This window comes from Mesoplodon bidens (genome assembly GCF_964165515.1).
Source record: "Mesoplodon bidens genome assembly, chromosome: 2".
Taxonomy (NCBI): domain Eukaryota; kingdom Metazoa; phylum Chordata; class Mammalia; order Artiodactyla; family Ziphiidae; genus Mesoplodon; species Mesoplodon bidens.
This window is the reverse complement of record NC_138177.1, coordinates 63,266,438-63,292,273: the sequence shown is the minus strand read 5'-3', so window position 1 is coordinate 63,292,273 and position 25,836 is coordinate 63,266,438. Positions and strand designations below refer to the sequence as shown.

The 25,836-nt window shown below is 39.2% G+C and overlaps 1 protein-coding gene across 2 annotated transcripts in view; it reads left to right on the top strand.

Moving 5' to 3' along the window:
- SMYD3 (SET and MYND domain containing 3) overlaps positions 1-25,836 on the top strand; it is a 754,146-nt gene that overhangs the window by 419,432 nt on the left and 308,878 nt on the right. Inside the window, exon 6 of one of the 2 annotated variants that reach the window (XM_081224650.1) lies at positions 12,274-12,333. The exons of the other annotated variant lie outside the window; for it this stretch is intronic. Coding sequence (XP_081080776.1) covers positions 12,274-12,333 — 60 coding nt within the window. The remainder of the gene's footprint in view (positions 1-12,273; positions 12,334-25,836) is intronic. 2 annotated transcript variants of the gene reach the window in all.

Sequence of the window (25,836 nt, the reverse complement as noted above, 5' to 3'; positions counted from 1 at the left end):
TGTTGGAATTTATATTTTTTATATTTTTTTCCCTCCAGTTGTTGGTGAATCAGTGTTTAATACACAGTAGTTTTTCATAGCCCCACAGGGACCAAACCAGAATCACTTTAGGTTTTCTTTACATCTTTTTGGGTTTAAAGCTTTATTATTGTGGATACTGGTGACAGTTTTTAGTGCTCGTTTTCAGTAATTGCTCCATTGTTTCTTAGAGGCATGTTCTGTTCTTTTGAACAGACAGCTTTGCTGTAGTCATGTGTTGCACGTAGATCAGTTTGTTGCCACAGAGAGGCAGATGGGAAAATGACGTGGTCGAATTTTGCTAGCCCTTTACCAATAACTCAGAGAAAGATGTTTATTTCACAGCCAGCCGTGGGACAGAATAATTGTTTGTGTCAAAATAAAGATCAAATTGAATGTTATTCTGAGGAAATAATTTGCCTATTCGATCCAAGGATATTAATAATAAGAACTACTTTTTGCTGAAGTCTTCAAGTACTTGTTTTGGACCTAGATTCACAGTTTAAGGCTCTGTCAATACTTTTTTGAGACACTTTACCAAGCAGTGAATGATGAATACGGATTTTCTTTCACATCAGTGAAGAGCTTGAAAAGTAGTTTATCAGACATTTTGATAAGCGAAGGCTTGGTGCCACCTCGTTTGTTTAGAGACTGTTGGCCAGTGAGGGTCCGAGGGCAGTGTCCGTCTCCAGAGCATCACAGCACGTGAACTGTGTGGTTACCGCCTTTTGTTCTCAACACCCTAGTCCCGCAAAACCAGACGGGCTAAATCTGTTAGTTGAAAATTTTTGTTGATCTCTAGTATTATTTGAAGACTGAGACTGGTTGGAAAACTTTCGCTGGAATTCCACTTTTCTTTGCTCAGAGACTGCCTGGAAATAGTTTGGCAAATGGCATTTTAGTTATTTTTGGAACTTTTTTCAATATTTTAACGTTTTTATGTATAAGACCTCTGCGTATGTGTTTACGTTGTAATCAGAGGGTTCAAGTTCAAATGTGTGTGTATACACACACATACCTGTCTTTATGTAATAATGTTTCTCAAAAGTTGGGTATAATAAATTTTTTATAACTTAAAAACTATTTTAATAGGACAAGGGAACCTGTTTAAAGAAATACAGTGTTATATTCTAAGTGATGAACATAGTTTTTGTCTCTTAATGTAAAATTCAGAAAAATATCGATAAAATAAGTCACTCAACATGAAAATTTTTCTAATATTTTGTTTTCAGCATATAATTATTTTGTAAATGGCATACAAAATATTCCAGGGCAATTTGAAAAGAGATATTTTAAAAAGAAAATAATAGCTCCTTATTTATTAGCTTTTAAGATTTGAATGTTCAAACAGTGGGCTCTAAGTTCACAAATAGAAAGTATTTTCTTCTAAAGTCTATGGTTGGTGTTTCTGGATCTTCATGAACTCTCTTTTTTTTTTTTTTCTTTTTGTGGTATGCGGGCCTCTCACTGTTGTGGCCTCTCCCGTTGCGGAGCACAGGCTCCGGACGCGCAGGCCCAGCGGCCATGGCTCACGGGCCCAGCCGCTCCGCGGCATATGGGATCCTCCCAGACCGGGGCACGAACCCGTATCCCCTGCATCGGCAGGCGGACTCTCAACCACTGCGCCACCAGGGAGGCCCATGAACTCTCTTAAGACAGTAAGTTCTTGAATGTGCAGGATACCTGGAAGAACTCAAGTCATGCATACAATGCTTTTAACTTAGGACTTGCTTAGGTTGGCAGTGAGCGAATATTTGAGATATGCTTATTGGCATGCAACAAGCAAATGAATATGAACACCAGTAGTTTGAGAATTAATCCCGTCTTCTTTCTTGTTCTTGATTTACAACCTGGCACTGAATTATATTGTCTGTTTGGATGTGTGTGTAGATATAGTTTTCCCCCAATTGCTTATTATTTTTTGAGGGCATATATTTGTAACATTCATAATTTTGATACAAATAAAATATTAAAATGAGTCTAATGGTAATTTAGAAATAAGTAGACACAGGAAGGAAAAACAAGATTATAACAAAAAGAAACAAAATTATAAGGATGGTGGAAAAGCAAGTAGGTATAACTTAATGCCAATCGGTGTCTATAAAATGTAATAGAAACTAAAATTCTGATTCCATATAATTGCAATCACAGAAGCATACTTGAAAAACAAATAAGTTCTTAAGGAAAGCCAACTAGACTTAGGCTTGTCTCCAAGGAAGGTCAGTGCAGGTGCCTAAGAAGGTGAGCTAGGTCTCGGACTCCAAATATTTCTTCACTTCATATTAATATGCTAGGTCAGGAGGTGGATGGTCAAGTGGGAGGGATGTGTGACTGCATCCCGTGGAGTGGCACAGCGCCCCCCAGTGGGAAGTAGTGGTTGGAACTGGGGTGTGGTGCAGGGGGAGTTGGATTTGAAGGTTGGAAGAAAGGAGTGATGGGGAGTTAGACATGTCTGTTTGAGAACCCTGGAGTTATAAAGACCTGTTGCTTCTCCAGCCGACTCTGGTCAGGCCAGTAGAGTTTGCACAGGCACATTGGCAACATGGGGGGCCTTTCTTACATGGAGAGAACTGTGGCCTGGGAAAAGTGGAGAGGCTCCCCTGGGGCCCAGTGTGAGCTGGCTTGGAACCATTTCGGTAGGCCTGGTGCTTGCTGTGCACTTCCTGCCTTTGTTATCCCTTCAGAGGGTTGGACTCACCCAGAGTGCAGCCCACTACAGGGAATCACCATAATTTACACCCCCTCCCAACTTCTGCTCAGTGCTTTGCACAAATTAGGAAAACAATGGGTTTAAAGGAAATGGGTTGAAATGAATTCTGTTCCTGGGGAGAAAACAGAAGAAGATCAGAATGATGTTTCTTTGTTTGAAAAACTATCTTTTCGTATGTTTTATAAATTTCCCACATATGTAAGAACTCAAGAAATGAATACTTTGTAATGCAAGAACATTTAACTGGCCCAGTAGGGCGACTTTAAATCGTATATCTATGCTTGGTACTTATAAAACTCCTTAGATTCCTGGATTATGCATGAGAAAATGGATTGAACACATACAAATCAAAGACTTGGATAAAAAGTGTTCATGCACTAACAGAGAGCCCATCTTTTTCTTGCCTTTGATAAGATGGGCAGGTCATGTGGCAGTTATTGTAAGTGTCTCTTCTCATAAACTGTGTTTGTTGTCATGTAATTGGAAGTACGGTTTAGACAATAAACACTTGCAAGAGCCATGAATCCTTTGTTCAACAAAAGCTGGTTCTGGTATCTTTTTCATATACGTTGTTTTCTCAGGCCAGTAGACTCTTATTAACTTATTTGGAGACCGAGGCTCTGGTTTACAGCGTATTCTAGTTGGGTCTTTGTGGGCCTGCTTCAGAGTACTCGTATCAATCAGAGTACCTAGAAAGCACTCCCATAAATGCAGTGACTGAGGTTGCCAGATTTCCTCAAAGATTATTCCTGTTTAAAGTATTGAGACCTCAGATCTTCATTCTTCCTGCTGTCATCATTTTCTGAGTGCTGAGGCATAGCAGACCTTGTCTCTCTGTTTATTCAGTTACACATTTTGCCAGCAAAGAGGCCTTGACCGGGGGTAATAAGAGGCCATCTCCATCGAGCTTCTGCTAAGTCCTCTGGCAAGGCCAGTTAAGGGTTTAGTGTTTCAGATTGTCTATTCTGTTTGCTCAGAGTTTGCTGATTGAAGAAAGCAAGCTCTAGACACAAAGCAGCTCTAGACATTTGAGCCAATAGAAATAAGCATGAGTGCATATATATATATTCTACATTATTTTTTAACATTTTGGGGTGTTTTTTTATACAGAAGATGCTTCCACTTACTTCTCATTTGTAGAGAAGGTGGTGTTTGATATCCACAAGTTTTGCTTAGTCAATCCTCACAGCATTGCCTTTCTAGTATTCATATAGAAAAATATTTTATAATTTTCACTAAGTTTGGGGAAATACTACTATAATCATGGTTTGATAGAAGGTGTCTATCTTTGAATGTTTAGCTTATTTAAAAGGAGTCTTAATGGTGGTCCGGATGTATGAAAATAACAATAGGATTGAGGTTGATGTTTCAGGTCATTTCTCCTTCAGAGCTGGTTCACCAAGGCTCTGTTATTGGCTTGATTGATTTGACCGGTGATTTTGGTCTCACGGTATGCCCTTCCCTGTGTCTCTTGCTGGTGAACTACCAGTGTGACAGTCGTTAGCCCAGGCATCTAGGTTTCTGTGCAGTCTTCTCCAAATCTTTAGGCATGATTTGTCTTCTCAGTCTGTGTTCTCAGAGAACCTTGTGCTTACCTTACCATCTTACAATTACGTTTGCAGTCTGACTCCTTTACATATTGTAGGGCACTGTGTCTTAATCATCTCTGTACTTGTAGTGCCTGGCAGAGCGTCTGGCATAACGTATAAGTTCAATAAGTATTTGTTAAATGAACTATTAAAGAGCTGAAGCCTAAGAAAGATTAAGAGATACTAAGTGACTGTGGGGTACTTCCTTCTTCTCATACCTATGTTTTTAGTTTTTTTTCTTCCTGTTAAGGACAGGCATGTCAAGCTGTGTTTGTGCTAGCCACCGGGAAGCCCATGGTGTACAGAGAGACAGACAAGGAATCAAATTACAATACTGTGCGTCAGTGATAGGATAATGTGTACAGGGGGCTTTAGAAGGCCAGGGGAGAACTGAGAGACCAGAAAAGGCTGTTTGGAGAGGGTGGTGCCCGAGTAGAAGAGGATCATTGGCTGTAGTGTGGAGAAGCCGTTGATGGGGGAGGGGTCTCACCAATAAGGTGCTTTCTGCATACACCGAGGCCAAAGAAGAGAAAGGTCTAACCAAGGCAAGGAGTGGGGTACGGCAGGGAGGAACCAGAGTGGAGGTGGGATACATATACTCTGTCGATTTTGGTGCTGATTAGATGTGAAAAATGGGAACCGTGGTATGTGTTTGGTGAGCTATGTTAACAAATTTCTGGTATTTCTGGGGGGATACTTAGACTTGAAGAAATGTGGTGTGGTTCATGTGGTGTATGACTTTAAAGCTCCAAGGGACAGCCAGAAATAGCTCTGTAAGTTTTGTTTTGGAAAAGAAAAAACAATTACTCTGGACCTTTGTGTACCTGCCTGAGCCATGAAGGGTGATTCTTTGAACTCAAACAAACCAGAGGTCTGAAAGTATGGAAAGTTACAGACTGTGGGAGGGCAAACCCTCTCTAGAGGATCGACCTGGGGAAGCCCAAGTATCCAGACATATACTCTAAGTCACAGTTAACGCAGATGTAAGTGGTGCAGTGTTGTGTAGTGAGCAGAAACGCCTATGTTCCCGCCTTCACTGTGCCATTTCTTACCACGTAAGCTTAGGAACATTACGTAGCATATTGAAGGCTGCTTAGGACCAACGGCTGTGACCCCGGCATGGAGTCAGCGTGGGGATTAGATTGGGGATTAAAGGATGCGGCATATGGAAAGCCCCAGCTCAGAGCCTGACATCGGGGTACCTTTCTCTTTCTTTCTTGGTTGCATTATAAGGTTATCACCAGCCATCGTGGTAGTATTTTTCCTGTGGCCAGAAAGAGCGTGACTATTAAAACCCCCGTGTACTCCTAGGGGTCTCTCTCTCCCAGGCAGTTGCCCCTGTGATGGGGGCTGGAGAAGTCTCTGCTGTGAGAATACAGCTCCTCCCCAGTGGGAACCGACCTGTTGGAAGCTCCCTTCCTTGTGGTCAAGTGGGTTTTGGTGTTTTGACGGTCCTGCCCCTGTCCTGATGGGGAACGTATGTTGGGTGACAGGGCACACACCACACATACTTTACATAAACCAGACATTTGTATAGATGGTGTGTTTCTTCTTTTTTAAAAATTTTGGGGTGGGGGAGGAGGAGAAAATGCCAGTAAATGAGATTTATTTACATTTTAAATGAATCCAAATAGGCACAGGGTCCTCCGATATCATTTTAGAACTTTATCCTCATGCTGATATAATTTCTGTTGGAATTTTAAAAATAAACTAGAAAACTGTTGCTCAAAGGTACTGTTTTCTAGTGTTAGAAACTTCAAATTTTTAATGTACAGGTTTTTTTCCCAAAAAAGTAGGAATGTGTTTATTCCTGGTTCTCCAGTGGTTTCCTCTTATCTGATGGGTCTTGGATAATTTTAAACAGCAGCTTAAGTTTGCACTGGGCCATGTAAGGATTTTGAAGTTATTTCAACATTTTCTCTTTTGGAAAAAAATAAATTTAAAATGACCGCAACCCCAAAAAAGTAAGATGAACTCCACAGTTATGCAGTTTAATTAATCACATTTTATCATAAGTAAAGTATAATAGTACACACATGGCCTTTCATCTAAATTGATCTTTTATGCTTAAAGTAAGGTTTGAATAAATGACATGCATAATTAGGACAGAATTTTGTATAACATAGATGAGTAATGACTGTATATGCTTTTTTTTTTTTTTTTGTGGTACGCGGGCCTCTCACTGTTGTGGCCTCTCCCATTGCGGACCACAGGCTCCGGACGTGCAGGCTCAGCGGCCATGGCTCACGGGCCCAGCCCCTCCGCGGCATTTGGGATCTTCCCGGACCAGGGCACGAACCCGTGTCCCCCGCATCGGCAGGCGGACTCTCAACCACTGCGCCACCAGGGAAGCCCTGTATATGCTTTTAAAGAAAAAAATGTATTAAATGATTAGAGGAAGTATCCAGGTATCTCTGTTTCTGTGATTATTACCAGCTTTGTGGGTGATGAACAGTGATAACCTGGTTAAAACACCTGTTTTCTTCTCTGTTTGGTCTTCCATGCCCGATAGAAAGGTTACAGGTATTATAAACATCGATGTTTATATAAATATCCCTTGAGATTATAGATGAAAGTAGCATTTGAAGCACAAAATTAATATTCCTGATGCAGAGTTAGCACCAAGCTAATTACTCATGCCTGCTGCCACTATATCTCACTCGGTGAGCACATGCTTTTCCAGGAACTATTAGGATTTCTACTGAAGCTACAGTCATACACAGAGCTTTGTCTAAATCACTCAAGTATGTGTTCAAAAAGAGCCGCCTGTCAGTGTGCAATGGAAATGCCAAAGCACAAATCACTAGCATACTCTCCTTGACCATTGGAGAAAACAACCACAGCCAAATTAAAAGCACATTGTCCCAGTGTGAAGCCAGAACTGATTTTAGTTCTTGGCTGACGTCAGGGTTTCCTTCAGAAAGAGCACGCATCCTCTCTGTTTCCCCAGTGCCCATTTAATGACCAACTTGTAGCTGTCGCTGAGGCACGAGAAAAGAAGAGCCTCTTGTATGTGATTAACTTTTTTTTCTAGAACTGGTTTCTCTTTCTTTTAGGACACATTCAGTGCTCATGCAAAAGCTTGTGTGTTGGTCAGTTTTGCAGTTTGTATGCATTTTTCTAAAATTTTAAAACTTTAATATTTTATCAATCTGCAGTTTAAGCCTTGATTTGAAACAGTTTTACCTTTTCTTTGATGGGAAAATAATTCCTTATCCAGTGATAGATGGAACACTAGACTCTCTGAGTGCAGCTCCTATAGGACCAAGGGGAAAAAACAGACTAGATTTTTTCTAGTCTCAGCCACTGGGAATTGGAAATAAAAAATTTTCCCTACCCACATTTCTCCCAATCTCCCTATACAAACATCGCCCCCCCCAAAAAAAGTCTACTAATCCAGAGTTAGGTATTCAATAGCAGCACCGTAGAAACTCTGAGCGATTTGGAGGATGAGACAATGTATGTATGAGTGACTGGCATTTGGAGTGGGAACAGGTGGTCAGTAAAAGTCTATCATTGTGTCTACTCATCTCCTGGACTCCTCAACACCTTTACTACTACTGAAGATGAAGGGGCATTTTCTACAGAGGCTTTGGTTGAATAGTCATAAGCCTGTTTTCATGGGTGTACAAAAGATGCGAACATCAATCATGATCAGGTGAAATGGGAATGTTTTTGGAAGCTGATAACTTCAATGAGCTTCTGTGAAAGTTTTATGAAGATTGGAAATATTCCTTTCTGGAGGCCTTAAAGGAACAGTTTAAGTGATTTGGGGCAGTTTAAGTGATTCCAACTAGAAATATGGATGAGTTGGATATACATCCTTTCTAAAATAATAATTCTCTGGATCAAATATTTACAATTAAAATACATACCAGGAAATATAGTATCATATTATTTATGGACATGGAGAATGTAACTCCCGGTGCCCCATGTTTAGTTCTAGGAGAAAGGAATGTACTAGGGAAATATAATCTTTATGCACTGAAATTTCAAATAAGGTCAGGTAATTACCCACACAGTCGTCCAAGGATTCAAAAACCTCTGAAACTAACAATGTGGTTAAAGCTCTTCTGGACATAGCATATATGTATGTAGTATGAATGCACACAGACATATAGATTTGTTAACCAAAACTTCAGAAAGAGAGACCTGACTGCAATAAAGAGGAACGTATTTGGGGTTTGCTAAGACTATAGCCCAAGAGACGCAGATTTAAGAAGCACATGAATACAGACTACAAAATGGAAGAAGCTTATAAAGGCAAAGCCTGCAAAGCCACAGTTAGTTATGCAAGTTGTTTGTCAAGAATTATAATTGGAGCTGGCAAGAAGTAAGGGTGCTTGTTAAGCAAGGATTGGTTGGGGTCTGAAATGGTTGCATAGTTACAAGGGGGCAACCTTGAAACCATAAAGTTGCAGTTGGCGGATGTTGTTCCAGGTATGGTTGGTTTGATACAGTTCAGAGAAAATTCAGGTTCCCAGTGGCCCAGGGACATGTCTGAGAACAGATCCTCAGTGGCCACCCGACTCCATTTTTGTATGCCTAAACTATGATTGCCTCATTAGAATTTCAATTTGTCATCATACTCATAAAATAAATAAACATGTGACTCCTTTCTGTAGAAATTATAAGCTTTTTTGAAATTTTTAAAATGGGATGCAATGTAGGAAGTATGTTATGGCCTATACAAAGCTAATTTTTCAAAACATTTTGTGGGCTTCCCTGGTGGCGCAGTGGTTGAGAGTCCGCCTGCCGATGCAGGGGACACGGGTTCGTGCCCCAGTCCGGGAAGATCCCACATGCCGCAGAGCGGCTGGGCCCGTGAGCCATGGCCGCTGAGCCTGCACGTCTGGAGCCTGTGCTCCGCAACGGGAGAGGCCACAGCAGTGAGAGGCGCCACAGCAGTGAGAGGCCTGCGTACCGCAAAAAAAAAAAACATTTTGTGATGTTGTACTCAAAACAGAAATGAGAGATGAGCAGTCTCCTCAGACTTACCTCTTGGGTAAAATAAAATTTTAACTAGATTACTTTGTGAAATTTCTCTCTCATTCCTCTCAACTTTTGAGAACTCCTGAAGAATACATGTGTGTGCATGCATATTTATGTGCTTTTACATGGGTTACATTCCTGTGGCATTTCTGGGCTTTGTCAGATGTGCATTTCCTGCTGAAAATGTGCATGGCCCCTCCCTTAGATAGGGACAGTCTGCATTGGAGGTTTCAGGAATTGGCAGCTCATATACCAAAGGGATCCATAGAGGAACAAGAGTATGGCATTAGTTAGAAAGTCAGTGTATGAAACAGATTAGAAACGATACTTTATCTTTTAAGTTTAAATTTAAACATTTACTTGCTGTAAGTCTAGTCAGAGTTGGGAGTCTGTTTTGATTAACATTTGGAGGGACTCCAGTTTAAATCATCATGTGGAATCCAGAGTGGACCTGATCACTGGTACTTTAACCTTGCAGTCACAGCAATGTTGGAACTCGGCTTTGCCAAATTGAGGGTTTTTGTTTGTTTGTTTTACATGTTAAAAATTAAAATCAAGATGCACAAGAGGTACAGTCATGTCATATTTGTAGGTAGAGTTGCTGTGTCAGTGGGTAAAAGTAGCTTGTACAGAAACCCTTTGCTTGTTTAGAGAAAAGTGTCATGGGTACCACAGAAAACAACTACTATCTAAACTTTTTTCCCTTGCAACCTTTCTAAGAGCCTCTATCCTCAGATTTTTTTCCCTTGCCATTGCTTTCCCATTGTTTCAAAAGGAGAAAAGCAACTATCGAAGTCCAAAGGAGAAACCAGGGAATCTTTCTTTTATTTACTCATTCAACAAATATTTATTGACTAATCAGTACCTGCCAAATGTGCTAGAATCCAGGGATATAGAGATGATTAAGAAAGGCAACGCAACTGACTTTATGGAGCTTATAGTCTAGTGTTGGAAAAAAGATATTGGACAAGTGATAAAAAGTAGCAAAAGATTCTAATTCCCTTAAAACAAGAATGCATCTGGAAATAGGCAAATGGACTTGTGGATTTGGTGGCAAGAATTTGAGGGTGCTTCTGGCCAAAAGCGCTATTTGCTCTGAGATACAGGACGAGCTTTCATCTGCTGGGAATTGCAGGCAGGGTAAATGGGGAGTTTGGGTTTGAGTGGAGTCAGAAAGACCTGAAACAGTCATGAGAGAATGTAGAGGCTAGAATTGCAAGACAAAATTTAGGGCTAGTTGAGAGTGGTGTCCATGAATGGATGGGGATGTGAGCTTCTCAGACACGTGGTTTTCCTTTTCCCTAGGTCCACTGAAGGTCTGGATCGCGGCAGGGGGAGACAGATATTCTTAGAAATTCGTACTCTTCATTCATATGAGGGTATTGATGTTGAGGATCTCTCCATTTTCATTCAGTTATTATGTTTATTCTAGCACATATGTGGAGGATTTATCCCTTTCTTAAAAACATTTGAGTCATAAGAAATTTTCAAGAGCTTATATGATCTTGAAGTTGGCAAAGTGGTTAAAATTGACATCGTGTGCACTATAGAAAACACTAACTCTTAAGAAAAAGACATCTTTCTAAGGTATTCTGGCTAATGATCCCTTCTTTGGGAGCTGAGGATAATGGTATTTGCCTGTCTGAGAAATAAGTTACAAAAGTAGCTAATTTAAAATGAGATTAAACTAAAGATTTTTTAAAGATGCCTAATAAGTGTACATGCTCAATAAACTTTTCCTTCTTTCCTTACTTAGTTTTTCTTGATCTCTCTTTCCCTTTCATATAAATAGACAAAAAAGGTGTTTTATACAGTGTATTACATCAAATTGTGCTATTCTGTGCTGAGCAGGTATTCCTAAGAGAGATCTCAAAAGTGCTTAATTTTTCTTTTCAAATATTAATAGGAAATATTTTGCCATTGAGGATCTTATATATTCCCTAACCCCATTTACCTTTAGTTTTAGTTCCACATGATTGGTTACTTTTGTCTGGATGTGCCCACAGCCTCAGTCCCGGGGACGCTGATCCCAGTCTCATGGGTGGGAGTTGGCAAGCAGCTCTGGTAGGCTTTGCTTGGGGTCCTGACCAGAAAAAGCTTGTCAGAGCTTGTCATTATTGCCTAAGCCAGTCGTAAACAAGATTTTTACCTCAAAGTTCAGCTCTAGAGATCAGTGTATTGAGAGGAATTTTAGGTTGTGTTTAGTTGTTCCCATAGGTTGGAATTTACTTAAAAGAAAATCAGTGATAACGCCTCTTAGGCTATATCTCTGATGTTTTTTGCTTTTTAAAAGTAAGTTGCATTTATATTATTCCTCTTCTTGTATTTGGCAATATCCTTAATGATTTTATACACAGACACATATTCATATTTATTTATGTAAGATTAGGCCTTGTGTCAGCACACAGCTTTAGTACACTTGCCATAACAGAATGTGATTAAAAGTTGATGGAACTGAGGAATTTTTGGATGCATTTTGGTTCTCTGTGTCGTGCTCCAAAGCTGTAAAAGTACTGAAGTACCTTTGCCTTTAAAACACATCTGCGCAAACTGTGTCATGTTTATAGGTAATAATAGCAAAGAGGAGAGTAAAGAGAAGTGAGTGAATGATGCTGCTGGCACTGCTTCTGAGGTGTTCTGCAGCCCTAGGAGGGAAGGAGAGAAGCACTTCAGCCTCTACATGAAAGAAAACCCCATTTCCTTAGATGACCTTTTATAAATCTTCTCGGTAGTTCCGCTGTGTTTCATTTGTGCTGTATTTGAGTCTGTTATTATCCAGCTCATCACAAGGTTTCCAACTCGGAGGTTGATTTGATTCCCAGAGCTGGAGTTTTTAAAGTATTTAATTCCCTTTGTTTGTCCTTGTCGTATTGTTGTTTCAGGGACTGAAGCATTTTACTGCCTTCCTCGCTGTACTTTTTTGTAAATGTACAGTCCTCTCACGTCACTATCTTTGCCATTCAGCTTTCTTTCCAGGGTCTTCAGAGGTATGTGCGCAGTGACAAACGTCATGACGTCCTCAAGGTATATATCTATTGCAAACTGACCTAAGCAAATTTATTTGTTATTGATTATTTGGAAATATGTCTGTAGCCTCCAGCAGTTAGAGGTAAATGAGAACTGAAGGTCTTGTCACCTGCAGGCAGTTCCAGGCAGTGTGTTGTAATGAAAACAGGTCTCAGACGGGATCATGCACAAATATGAACATTTATTATCAAGCAGGCACAAAAATTGTCACACTGCCTGTTCTGTAAACTTCTTGAAGTTTGTCCTTTTAGTACTGTAACAAGCACCTTGCAACGACCATTCACCAGAGGCAGATGCAGTGGTATTTTAGCTTCGGGACTCAGCTGTTCAACCTAGTTGGTTGACAAAAGTCCATTCAGGTTCCAACGTATTTTTATTTACTTTTTATTTTTTATTTTTTTCCTTTGCGGTACATGGGCCCCTCACTGCTGTGGCCTCTCCCATTGCGGAGCACAGGCTCCGGATGCGCAGGCTCAGCAGCCATGGCCCATGGGCCCAGCCGCCCCGCGGCATGTGGGATCCTCCCGGACCGGGGCACGAACCCGTGTCCCCTGCATCGGCAGGCGGACTCTCAACCACTGCGCCACCAGGGAAGCCCCCAATGTATTTTTAAATAGAGGGGGCCTTTAAGAAGCATATGCTATATTGTACAGTGTCCATATAATTTATTGTCCAAAGGAGGAGCTAATAGTAATTATTCTGGGATAAGTGTTGTAAACCGGGACTATACCACGCAAATTGGAACCTATGGTTATCCTAGCATTGGACAGGCTAGATTCTCATAACCTGCTCATGCAAAGCAAAGATACCTATTTACAGACTGTTTTTATCCATACGCATGTCTTAAACACTCATTGTTTCCACCAAGGAAAAATTATTTCTATCATCTTTGATGCAAATTAACATACCTTTTAAGGTTGACCAGAGACAAAGATATTTGAAACCTTTTTGTAGCTACTTCTGGCTCTGAGGCATAGTGAGCGTGTCAGATTGTAACTAACCACTTCTGGAGTAATTTCCTCATTAAAGTACTTGAGATGTTAACTAATACCTTTTGGGTGTGAATTGAAACTCACTAAAACATAAATCACACTGTGATACTTCTGTATTGAAGTACTTAAGAGTTACTACAGAAAGTGTAACAGTGCCTTTGCTGGAAGATAAAATTGGGTGGTTTTAAAAGAGAAAATGCAGTATTCTTTAGTAAGTACAGCGTAAATATAGCTTAAGGCTGCATTGGGAGGAAAACACAGGTAGACACAGCATTTAGCAACAATATGTACTCTCTTTTATGTATTCTTCTGGGTACTCTAATCATAAAATATTAATGTGCATCTTTAGGAGTAAAATAGTGTACACTAAAGAATACAGATAGTCACTGATAATTTGTAATTACTTACTAGACTTTTTAAGTAAATAATTCAACAGTAGCACTATAGGATCAATAATCAGCCTGCTGAAGAATGAATAATGCAATTGATTTACATTCTTTTGTTGCCACTGATAGGGCGGTAGCAATTTACCTTTCCTATATTCTGTAGTCATCTGAGAAGAAAGTATATCAAAACTTTAAGATGAGAAACTGTGTTTTTCAAAAAATACATGAAAATAAGATTCTCATACAAATACAAAGTGAACACGTCATAAATTCATTTGCCTAATGAGTGTGGCAAACAGCATGGTAAAGCTGATTTCCCCCAAATCCAGAGGCTAAGTATACATAAGCACTTACAGAATGCCAAAGTAAGCTTGTAAGATTAGTAAATTGGGTTATTATTTTATAGGGCAATGAAACTGTAATCTTTGAGGTTATCTTTCTACCACAGAACAATCATTTGCATCTCTTTGGACAAAAATCTACAAGTTAACAAGTAACAGCAGTCTGGACCCTGATAGATAATAAATAGTAAGCCAAACAAAGGTGCAGTATCCTACACTGCTAAATAATCCTTGATTGGGCCTGTGAGACAGTCATCCAGTCTGACATTGAAAGGACACAAAGGAATCCTTATTTCCAAGTTTTTCATAATTTTTCCTAACAAAGGTTTTTGTTTAGTTTGGCTTTGATTTATATTGAATTATATGATTCTTAAGCAGATACCAAATTATGACCTTTGTGTTTTGTCTGGTTTTTTGTTTGTTTATCTGTTTGGATCAAGGAGTGGAACTTGGAGCCCAGTAAGAAAGGGCTAATAGTTTTGACTTAATCTGAAATGTAAGCAAGACCAGCTGTGTTACTGGTTTGGAGCTTTTATTCTGTATGAAGGGAGCTCTTCAAAAATCCAGGAGCTCAATTTGGCCCTTAGGCCAACTTGAGAGAAGTACATCTATTTAAAATTTTTTCTAGCAAAGGGAAAGGTGTATTCAATTCTCAGCTGGCAGACTAGTAATTAAGAGACAGAAGCTAGGAAAAAAAAAACAGTCCTATATTTAACTGTGCTTAAAGCTTGTAAGAAATGTTATCTCTTTTGTAGCTCCCTGTCCTTACAGAGTTCACGTTCTAGTTGAGAGATAGACAAGAAACGTGGTAAAATAAAGGTGTGTGCTATGTAGCGAAAGAGTACACTGAACTTGGACATTAAGTTCAAGGTATCTTAAGGATTTCCCCCTTTGTGTGGCAAGAAGAAAAGAGTCCCTGATAATCTTTCTTTTTATAATAGTTCTCTTTCCTTCTAGATACCCCAGCTTTCTTAAAGGACTTTTCCTACAAAGGTTCTGCTAGGACACTGACTTAAGAGTTGATGAAGAAAGTAAAAGATAATTTAAGGATTATTGCAGTTGTGTTTTCCTGTGCAGCACTAATATTCCAAATTGCCCCAAAAGGTCTGAAAAGGCCCTCTCCCAAACTGTCTATTTCCTTACTTGATCATCTCTTTCCTTACTCTACCTCTCTCATTCTTTTGTAATTATTTGGGCATTAAACTGCTCTGTGGTGAGTCATTAGAGATCACATTTGTCAGTGGAAGTAATCAATAAACAATCTATAATAGGAACAGAAAGGAGTTTTATTTGAGCCAAACTGAGGACCATACCCTGGAAAACACAGATTCAAGAAGCACTTGAATTGTGTTCCATGGGATTACAAAATGGGAGAGAATTACAAAGGCAGAAACCGCAAAGTTAGATAAATTGTCAAGAATTAGGATTGGAGCTGGCAAGAAGTAAGGGTAAGCAAGGATTGGTTGGGGCCCGAAATGGTTGCATAGTTAGAAGGGGAGACCTTGAGACCATAACGTTGCAGCTGCTAGCAGATACTGTTTTGAGAACAGCTGGTGGTGTCCTTGAGTTTGATACAGTTCAGAAAACTCATGTTCTCAGTGATGCAGGAGCATGTCTGCAATCACACCCACAATGGCCACTGGCTCCTTTTCTTTCTTTCTTTTTTAAAAATTAATTAATTAATTTATTTATTTATTTATTTTTGACCGTGATGGGTCTTTGTTGCTGCATGTGGGCTTTCTCTAGTTGCGGTGTGCGGGGGCTACTTTTCGTTGTGGTGCGCGGGCTTCTCACAGTGGTGGCTTCTCTTTGTTGCAGAGCACGGGCTCTAGGCACACGGGCTTCAGTAGTTGTGGCACGTGGGCTTAGTCGTTGTGGCCTGTGGGCTCTAGAGCACAGGCTCAGTAGTTGTGGCGCACGGGCTTAATTGCTAAGCGGCATGTGGGATCTTCCCGGCCCAGGGCTTGAACCCGTGTCCCCTGCATTGGCAGGCGGATTCTTAACCGCTGCGCCACCAAGGAAGTCCCCCATTGGCTCCTTTTCTATGAAGCTTTCCTTGCACTCTCCAGTCTGGGTAATAAGCTTCTACACTTTTATGCTCCCATAGTGTCCTGATTCTCTCTTTAATTAGAGTGCTTATCCCATGGTATTGAAATTGCCTGTTTACTTATCTGCCTCCCCTGGTATTCTTTTATTTTTCTGAGGCCAGGGACCCTATCTTATGAATTTTTTATAACTTTAGAAGCAAACATAGGTCTGACATAGAGTGTGCAATAAACATTAAATGAATGAGTGAAAGGCTAATTCAGTAGGACTTGAGTGTCCCACTTGACAGATGGATGGACTTCATATACTCTCAAGACTAAAGTGAACTGAATAGTATTAGAGGTGAGAGACTATCATAGTTGTAGGGTAGAGAGGAACCAGCTAAAAAAGAGTTCATTTTATTGTTGTTGTTAGAAATGAACTATGACTGTCTTAGGGAACACTGGGAATTGAGGGCATCTGGGTCTGTGTGGTATTTGAGTCATTGTCATTTCATTTCATTACTTTTTTTTTTTTCCTTGTCTTCTAAGAGTGAAATTGGGATAACAATAGCCCAATAAGGAGTGTTTTGGGGAAAAAATATTTGAATGGCTCACATAAAAGTTGCCCAGGGCTTCCCTGGTGGTGCAGTGGTTGGGAGTCTGCCTGCCGATGCAGGGGACGCGGGTCCGTGCCCCAGTCTGGGAGGCTCCCACGTGCCACGGAGCAGCTGGGCCCGTGAGCCATGGCCGCTGGACCTGCACGTCCAGAGCCTATGCTCTGCAGCGGGAGAGGCCACAACAGTGAGAGGCCCGTGTACCGCAAAAAAAAAAAAAAAAAGTTGCCCAGATGCTTTACAGTAAACAAACAAACAAACAAACAAAATCAAAAAAAAACCTTACATTATCTCAAATTAAAAAAAAAAAGCATGTGTGTATGTTTGTGAGTGTAAAAAAAAAGTGTGTGTGTATGTTTGTGAGTGTATCTCCTGCTTGTTTTATGGAGGACACTTAAAAGAAGCTGCCGAGATATACTTTTATTGAGCACTGGCAATATAGATTTTTATTTGAGCTAATTTGGAAACTTTAAAGAAGGGAAAACATTAGTTTTTGTTTTCATTTGACAAACCATTATTTCCTTTTTTTAAATGAGACTATCACCAGAACAAGAAGGGAACACCAGAGCATGTGCAAAAGAGGTTTCTGCAATAATTTTTGCCACAAAAAAAATCTCTTTCTTCTCTCAGGCTAGTGGTGTTATTTTGCACTATTTTATGACCTTTTACTAGATGATGGGTATTCTGATTACAGCAAAAATTCATTCTTCTAGTCTCTCCTTTATTTTTTATTATTTTAAATTACTCAGTTTTGCATGTTGTGTTACATGTCGCCCAGAGGGCATGAGTTGGGTAAGGCAATCCCAGTCTTGGCTTAGTTGCTGGGCAGAGCCATATTACAGTCTGTTCTCCACACTGCTGCTTTGGAAATTATTTATCTTTACACAGTTAGCTCCCACACTAGACCGTAGTCTTCCTGAGGGACTTTGTGGCATTCAGTTTTGTACTCTTACTTGTTAGCACAGTTTTGGATATTCAATAGACTCTCAAAGAATATTTGTTGTCAATGAAGAAGCATGCTAATTCATAGTTTAAAAAAAATCTTCAGTGAACCCCGCTGCCTGTCGAATAAGGTCTGAGCTTTTTAGCTTGGCGTCAAGACCGAAAATTACATATCCAGCATTTTCTCTCTCACACAGCGTTCACCTGTGTCCCCTGTATACTCCAGCCATACTGGGTTACCCCCCTGCCTTTTGCTCAAATGCCCTACACTTCTCTGCTCTCTTATTTCTACCTTAGGTTCTCCACTCTGATCTCACCTCTGAAATACTCATCAAGGACCAGCTCCTCCTGATTCTCTGACTGGAAACAATGTTTCCTCATATCTGCTTCCATATGACAGTCAGCCTTGTTTTTTATCTGTTTATGTATATAGCTTAGGTATTTCACTTAAGTCCTAGAGGATGAGGGCTGTCTTAGTCATCTGTGGATCTGTCCTTACCTGCCAATAAATAGTGTTACAATAAATACATTTAATAAATGCAGACTCACTATGAAGCATAGTGTTTTTTTCTGTTTTTACCTTGACGGAAGGGAAGACAAATCATTTATCTGCCTTGACCATGGCAAAAATTATAGGATGGTAGTGGAAGCAGTTCAAATAAAGGAGCCAAAAAGGGCAAGTGACTGACATACTCTTGGCTTATTTTTTAGTATTTTAGTCAATACCATTTATGGTCTTAAATTATTAGTTTATATAGTAATCAACCATACAGTAAAGTCTAAGATTTTGAAGTTTGTTTTAAACCCAGAAGAGTTACACTGAATCAAATTTGATTCTGCCCTGAATAAAAGGGGATCTATTAGAAAGACACTGAAACCTAACCTCGTGTTTCTCTGCCCTGAGTGTTTTCAGTGTGGGTAAGTGGATGGATTACACTGAAGAAACAAACACTGCTTGGCTGCATATGTAGGACATGAAGTCTCAGCTCAGTTTCTTTTCTTCACCTTTTCAAAGAAGAAGTGGGAATTTTGAATGGACACAGCGGAACTAGAGATGGATTTGCTATTTTGCCTTTTGGTGTCTCTTTCTATGGTTTCATTCTTCTTTAATTTAATGAAAAGTAGAGAACTAAGACATTTTAGTGGATGTATGTGTTTGTGTACATGTTTAAATCTGCCAGTGTGTCTCATACCACTTCTTACGCAAATGACCATATTGGCAAGGAATGGATGAATGAGATCATTGCTGGCTGAGACTTTATTATGGCATTGCCAAAAGTATTTTCCATGAAAAACTAATCCTAAGTGATGGTATCAAGGTACAGGGCTTGGGTGGTATAACCCCTGGAGAGTGCCAGTGTATATTTGCATATTAAAGGATGAGAAGTTCTGCTCAAAAAAAAAACTTGTTTAACTTTGTTTATCCCTATGTTTCTTAAACTTGTACAATGGTAGAACACTTTTTTCACTTATCACTTATGTCTTAGTCAGCTTGGGCTACTACAACAAATTACCCTACACTGGGGAGCCAAAACAACAAATATTTATTTGTCACAGTTCTGGTGATTGTCACAGTTCTGGTGACTGAGAAGTCCAAAATCTAGGAGCTGGTGGATTCAGTGTCTGGTGAGGGCCCACTTCCTGGTTTGCAGATGGCTGCCTTCTTGCCATACCCTGACATGGTAGAGAAAGAGATTCTCTCTCTTGTGTCTCTTATAAAAGCACTAATCCCATTTAAGAAGGTTCCACCTTCATGACCTAGTTGCCTCTCAAAGCCCCACTTCCAAGTACCATCACATTGGTGATTAGGGCTTCACCATAGGAACTTAGCAGACACGGAAACATTTAGTCCATACCACCTTACTTCGGGAAATGCTGCCTTATTTTACTGTGGTTATTATACCTTTTAGGTGTACCATCTCACCAGTATTTTTCTGTTTGTCCTATTGTTTTTTGCTCTCCTGTCCCTCCTTTCCTGCCCTCCTTGGGTTAACTGAAAATAAAAAATTTATTGAATATTATCCTTTGGCCTTCTGGCTATACCTCTGAATTATTTTTTAAGGATTACAATACACATGCTTAAATGTTCACAATTGTTAGTATTTGCATATTTCAAAAAACCTCACAATACGATGTTTTACTTTTTTGTTTAAATAGTTATATGTATTCTGAAGAAATATAGAGGGGGAAAAAGTCTTTTATGTTTATCCACATAACTACCATTTCTAATACTTTTCATGAAATTTGAAGTTTCCATCTGATACCATTTTCCTTCAGCCTGAAGGACTTTCTTTAGCACTTCTCATAGTTTGTAGGTCTGCGGGCAACGAACTCTCTTAGCTTTCTTTTATATGAAAATGTCTTTATTTTATTTCTATTCTTGAATAATATTTTTGCTAGGTATAGAATTACGGGTGACAGGGTTTTCTTCCCCTCTCAACACATGTTTTAGTTTTCTATTGTTGTTGTACCAAATTACCACAAACTTAGTGGCGTAGAACAACACAGATTTTTTTATCTTACAGTTCTAGAAGTCAAAAGTCCAAAATTGATCTCAGCAGACTAAAATCAAGGTGCCAGCAGGGGCTGTGTTCCTTCCGGAGGTTCTAAGGGAAGCTCTGCTTCCTTGCTTCTCCAGCTTCTAGAGACTGCCTGCATTTCTAGACTCATGGCCCCATCATCCAAGCCAGCAATGTCAGGCTGACGCTTTATCATTGCCATTTCTTTTTCTTTCTTGTCTGCCTCTTTCTTCCATTTATAAGGACCCTTGTGATAATATTGGGATGAGCTAGATAATCCAGGTTAGTCTCCCCATTTTAGGGTCAGCTGATTAGAACCCTTAATTCTATCTGCAGCCTTAATTCTCTTTGCCACATAACATAGTCACTGGCTCTGGGGATTAGGATTTTAACATCTTTGGGGGACAATTATTTGCCTATCACAGCACTTTAAAGATATTGTTCCACTGCCTTCTACCCTCCACAGTTTCTAAAGAGAACTCAAAATAATTTTTTAAAAATATTTATTATTTATTTATTTTGTTTATTTTTGGCTACTTCGGGTCTTAGTTGCAGCACGTGGAATGTTCATTGAGACATGTGGGATCTTTCGTTGTGGCGTGCGGGCTTCTTTCTAGTGGTAACATGTGGGTTTTCTCTTCTCTAGTTATGGCATGCAGGCTCCAGAGCACGTGGTCTCTGTATTTTGTGGCACACAGGCTCTGTAGTTGAAGCGTGTGAGCTCAGTAGTTGTGGCTCACGGGCTTAGTTGCCCTGCAGCGTGTGGGATCTTAGTTCTCTGACCAGGGATCGAATCCACATCCCCTGCATTGTAAAGCAGATTCTTTACCACTGGACCACCAGGGAAGTCCCTCAGAATAATTTTATCAGCATTTCCCTATATGTATGTAATATGATTTTCTCTGGCTACTTCAAGATTTTCTCGTCCTGTTTGTTTTTTACCACCAGATGGAGTATGATACCTGAATGTGTGTGCGGGGGTGGGGGGGTTGTATTTATCCTACTTGTGGTTTGCTGAACTTCTTGAATATGTTTTTTTTTTTCTTTTGCCAAATTTACTAAAGTTTTGGTCATTGCGTTTTCAAGTAACTTTTTCCACCCTATTACCCTTTCTCTTTCTGCTCTTTCTCTGGACTCCAATTATACATGTTAGGCCTTCTGATATTTCCTCACAAGTCTTTGAGGCTTTTTAATGCTTTTTTCAATCTTAGTCTCTCTGTTCTTTAGATTGGATGATTTTACCGACTTTTTTCTGTTATTTGCCACCCGCTATTAAGCTATCCAATAAATTTTTTATTAGAGATATTGAAGTTTTTACTTTTAGAATTTCCATTTGATTCTTTCTGGTTTTTAAAAAATTAACTTTCTGATGATATTTCCTATTTGTTCATTTATAACAAGCATATTATCCTTTCTTTCGTTAGGCATAGTTATAAAAATATTCCTATCTAGTTATTGCAACATATGTATCATCTTCGGTTTGTCTCCACTGGTTGCATTTTGCCCTGGAGAATGGAACATCTATTCCTCTGTCTTCATATGTTGAGTAATTTTGAATTTTATCCTGATTATTTTACATATTTTATAGGATTTTTTTTTGTTTTTTTCATCTTTATTGGAGTATAATTGGTTTACAATGTTGTGTTAGTTTTTTCTGTACAACAAAGTGAACCAGCCATATGCATATGTATATCCCCATATCCCCTCCCTCTTGTGTCTCCCTCCCACCCTCCCTATCCCACCCCTCTAGGTGGTCACAAAACACCAAGCTGATCTCCCTGCACGATGCAGCTGCTTCCCTCTAGCTATCTATTTTACATTTGGTAGTGTATATATGTCAGTGTTCCCTCACTTAGTCCCAGCTTACCCTTGCCCCTCCCCATATCCTCAAGTCCATTCTCTATGTCTTTATTCCTTTCCTGCCCCTGCGTTCATCAGAACCATTTTTTTCTTTTTAAAATTCTATATATATGTGTTAGCATACAATATTTGTTTCTCTGTTCCTGACTTACTTCACTCTGTATGACAGACTCTAGGCCCATCCACCTCGCTACAAATAACTCTATTTCGTTTCTTTTTATGGCTGAGTAATATTCCATTGTATATATGTGCATCATCTTCTTTATCCATTCATCTGTCAGTGGACACTTAGGTTGCTTCCATGTCCCAGCTACTGTAAATAGTGCTTCAATGAACATTGTGGTACATGTCTCTTTTTGAATTATGGTTTTCTCAGGGTATATGCCCAGTAGTGGGATTGCTGGGTCATATGGTAGTTCTATTTTTAGTTTTTTTAAGGAACCTCCATACTGTTCTCCATAGTAGCTGTATCAATTTACATTCCCACCAACAGTGCAGGAGGGTTAACTTTTCTCCACACCCTCTCCAGCATTTATTGTTTGTAGATTTTTTGATGATGGCCATTCTGACTAGTGTGAGGTGATACCTCATTGTGGTTTTGATTTGCATTTCTCCAATAATTAGTGATGTTGAGCAGCTTTTCATGTGTTGGTTGACAATCTGTATGTCTTCTTTGGAGAAATGTCTATTTAGGTCTTCTGCCGATTTTTGTATTGGGTCATTCGTTTTTTTGATATTGAGCTGCATGAGCTGTTTGTATATTTTGGAGATTAATCCTTTATCTGTTGCTTTGTTTGCAAATATTTTCTCCCATTTGGAGGGTTGTGTTTTCGTCTGGTTTATGGTTTCCTTTGCTGTGCAAAAGCTTTTAAGTTTCATTAGGCCCCATTTGTTTATTTTTGTTTTTATTTCCATTTCTCTAGGAGGAGGGTCAAAAAAAATCTTGCTGTGATTTACGTCATAGAGTGTTCTGCCTGTGTTTTCCTCTAAGAGTTTTATAGGGTCTAGCCTTACATTTAGGTCTTTAATCCATTTTGAGTTTATTTTTGTGTATGGTGTTAAGGAGTGTTCTAATTTCATTCTTTTACATGTAGCTATCCATTTCTCCCAGCAGCACTTATTGAAGAGGCTGTCTTTTCTCCATTGTATATTCTTGCCTCCTTTATCAAAGATTAGGTGACCGTATGTGCGTGGGTTTATCTCTGGGCTTTCTATCCTGTTCCGTTGATCTATATTTATGTTTTTATGCCAGTATGATACTGTCTTGATTACTGTAGCTTTGTAGTATAGTCTGAAGTCAGGGAGCCTGATTCCTCCAGCTCTGTTTTTCTTTCTCAAGATTGCTTTGGCTATTCAGGGTCCTTTATGTTTCCATACAAATTGTAAAATTTTTGTTCTAGTTCTGTGAAAAACGCCATTGGTAGTTTGATAGGGATTGCATTGAATCTGTAGATTACTTTGGGTAGTATAGTCATTTTCACAATATTGATTCTTCCAATCTAAGAACATGGTATATCTCTCCATCTGTCTGTATCATCTTTGATTTCTTTCATCAGTGTCTTATAGTTTTATGCATACAGGTCTTTTGTCTCCTTAGGTAGGTTTATTCCTAGGTATTTTATTCTTTTTGTTGCAGTGGTAAATGGGAGTGTTTCCTTAATTTCTCTTTCTGATTTTTCATTGTTAGTGTATAGGAATGCCAGAGATTTCTGTGCATTAATTTTGTATCCTGCTACTTTACCAAATTCATTGATTAGCTCTAGTAGTTTTCTGGTGGCATCTTTAGGATTTTCTATGTATAGTATCATGTCATCTGCAAACAGTGACAGTTTTACTTCTTCTTTTCCAATTTGTATCCTTTTTATTTCTTTTTCTTCTCTGATTGCCATGCCTAGGACTTCCAAAACTCTGTTGAATAATAGTGGTGAGAGTGGGCATCTTTGTCTTGTTCCTGATCTTGGAGGAAATGCTTTCATTTTTTCACCATTGAGAATGATGTTGGCTGAGGGTTTGTCATATATGGCTTTTATTATGTTGAGTTAGGTTCCCTCTATGCCTGCTTTCTAGGGAGTTTTTATCATAAATCAGCATTGAATTTTGTCAAAAGCCTTTTCTGCATCTCTTGAGCCGATCATATGGTTTTTATCCTTCAATTTGCTAATATGGTGTATCACATTGATTGATTTACGTATATTGAAGAATCCTTGCATTCCTGGGATAAACCTCACTTGATCATGTTATATGATCCTTTTAATGTGCTGTGGGATTCTGTTTGCTAGTATTTTGTTGAGGATTTTTGCATCTGTGTTCATCAGTGATACTGGCTTGTAATTTTCTTTTGTCCTGACATCTTTGTTTGGTTTTGGTATTAGGGTGATGGTGACCTCATAGAATGAATTTGGGAATGTTCTTCCCTCTGCTATATTTTGGAAGAGTTTGAGAAGGATAGGTATTAGCTCTTCTCTAAATGTTTGGTAGAATTCGCCTGTGAAGCCATCTGGCCCTGGGCTTTTGTTTGTTGGAAGATTTTTTCTCACAGTTTCAATTTCTGTGCTTGTGATTGGTCTGTTCATATTTTCTGTTTCTTCATGGTTCAGTCTTGGAAGGTTATACCTTTCTAAGAACTTGTTCATTTCTTCATGGTTGTCCATTTTGTTGGCATATAGTTATTTGTAGCAGTCTCTCATGATCCTTTGTATTTCTGCTGTGTCAGATGTAATTTCTCCTGTTTCATTTCCAATTTTATTGACTTGAGTCCTCTCCCTTGTTTTCTTGATGAGTCTGACTAATGGTTTATCAATTTTGTTTATCTTCTCAAAGAACCAGCTTCTAGTTTCATTGATCTTTGCTATTGTTTTCTTCTCTTTTTTTTTTATTGCTGCTCTGATTTTTATGATTTCTTTCCTTCTGCTAATTTTGGGGGTTTTTTGTTCTACTTTCTCTAATTGCTTTAGGTGTAAGGTTAGGTTGTTTATTTGAGATTTTTCTTGTTTCTTGAGGCAGTATTGTAATGCTATAAACTTCCCTCTTAGAACTGCTTTTGCTGCATCCCATAGGTTTTGTGTTGTCGTGTTTTCACTGTCATTTGTTTCTATGTATTTTTTTATTTCCTCTTTGATATCTTCAGTGATCTCTTGGTTGTTTAGCAGCGTATCGTTTAGCCTCCATGTGTTTCTAATTTTTACAGGTTTTTTTCCCAGTAATTAATATCTAGTCTCATAGCGTTGTGGTCAGAAAAGGTGCTTGATACGATTTCAATTTTCTTAAATTTACCAAAGCTTGATTTGTGACACAAGATGTGATCTATCCTGGAAAATGTTCCATGTTTCCTTGAGAAGAAAATGTATTCTGTTGTTTTGGGATGGAATGTCATATAAATATTAATTAAGTGCATTTGGTCTAATGTGTCATTTAAAGCTTGTGTTTCCTCATTTATTTTCTGTTTGGATGATCTGTCCATTGGTGAAAGTGGGGTGTTAAAGTCCCTACTATTATTGTGTTACTGTCGATTTTCCCTTTTATGGCTGTTAGCGTTTGCCTTGTGTAGTGAGGTGCTCTAGCGTTTGCCTTGTGTAGTGAGGTGCTCCTATGTTGGGTGCATATATATTTTCAATTGTTATATCTTCTTCTTGGGTTGATCCCTTGATCGTTATGTAGTGTCCTTCCTTGTCTCTTGTAATAGTCCTTATTTTAAAGTCTGTTTTGTCTGCTATGAGTTTTGCTGCTCTAGGTTTCTTTTGATTTCCGTTTGCATGGAATGTCTTTTTCCATCCCCTCACTTTCAGTCTATATGTGTCCCTAGGTCTGAAGTGGGTTTCT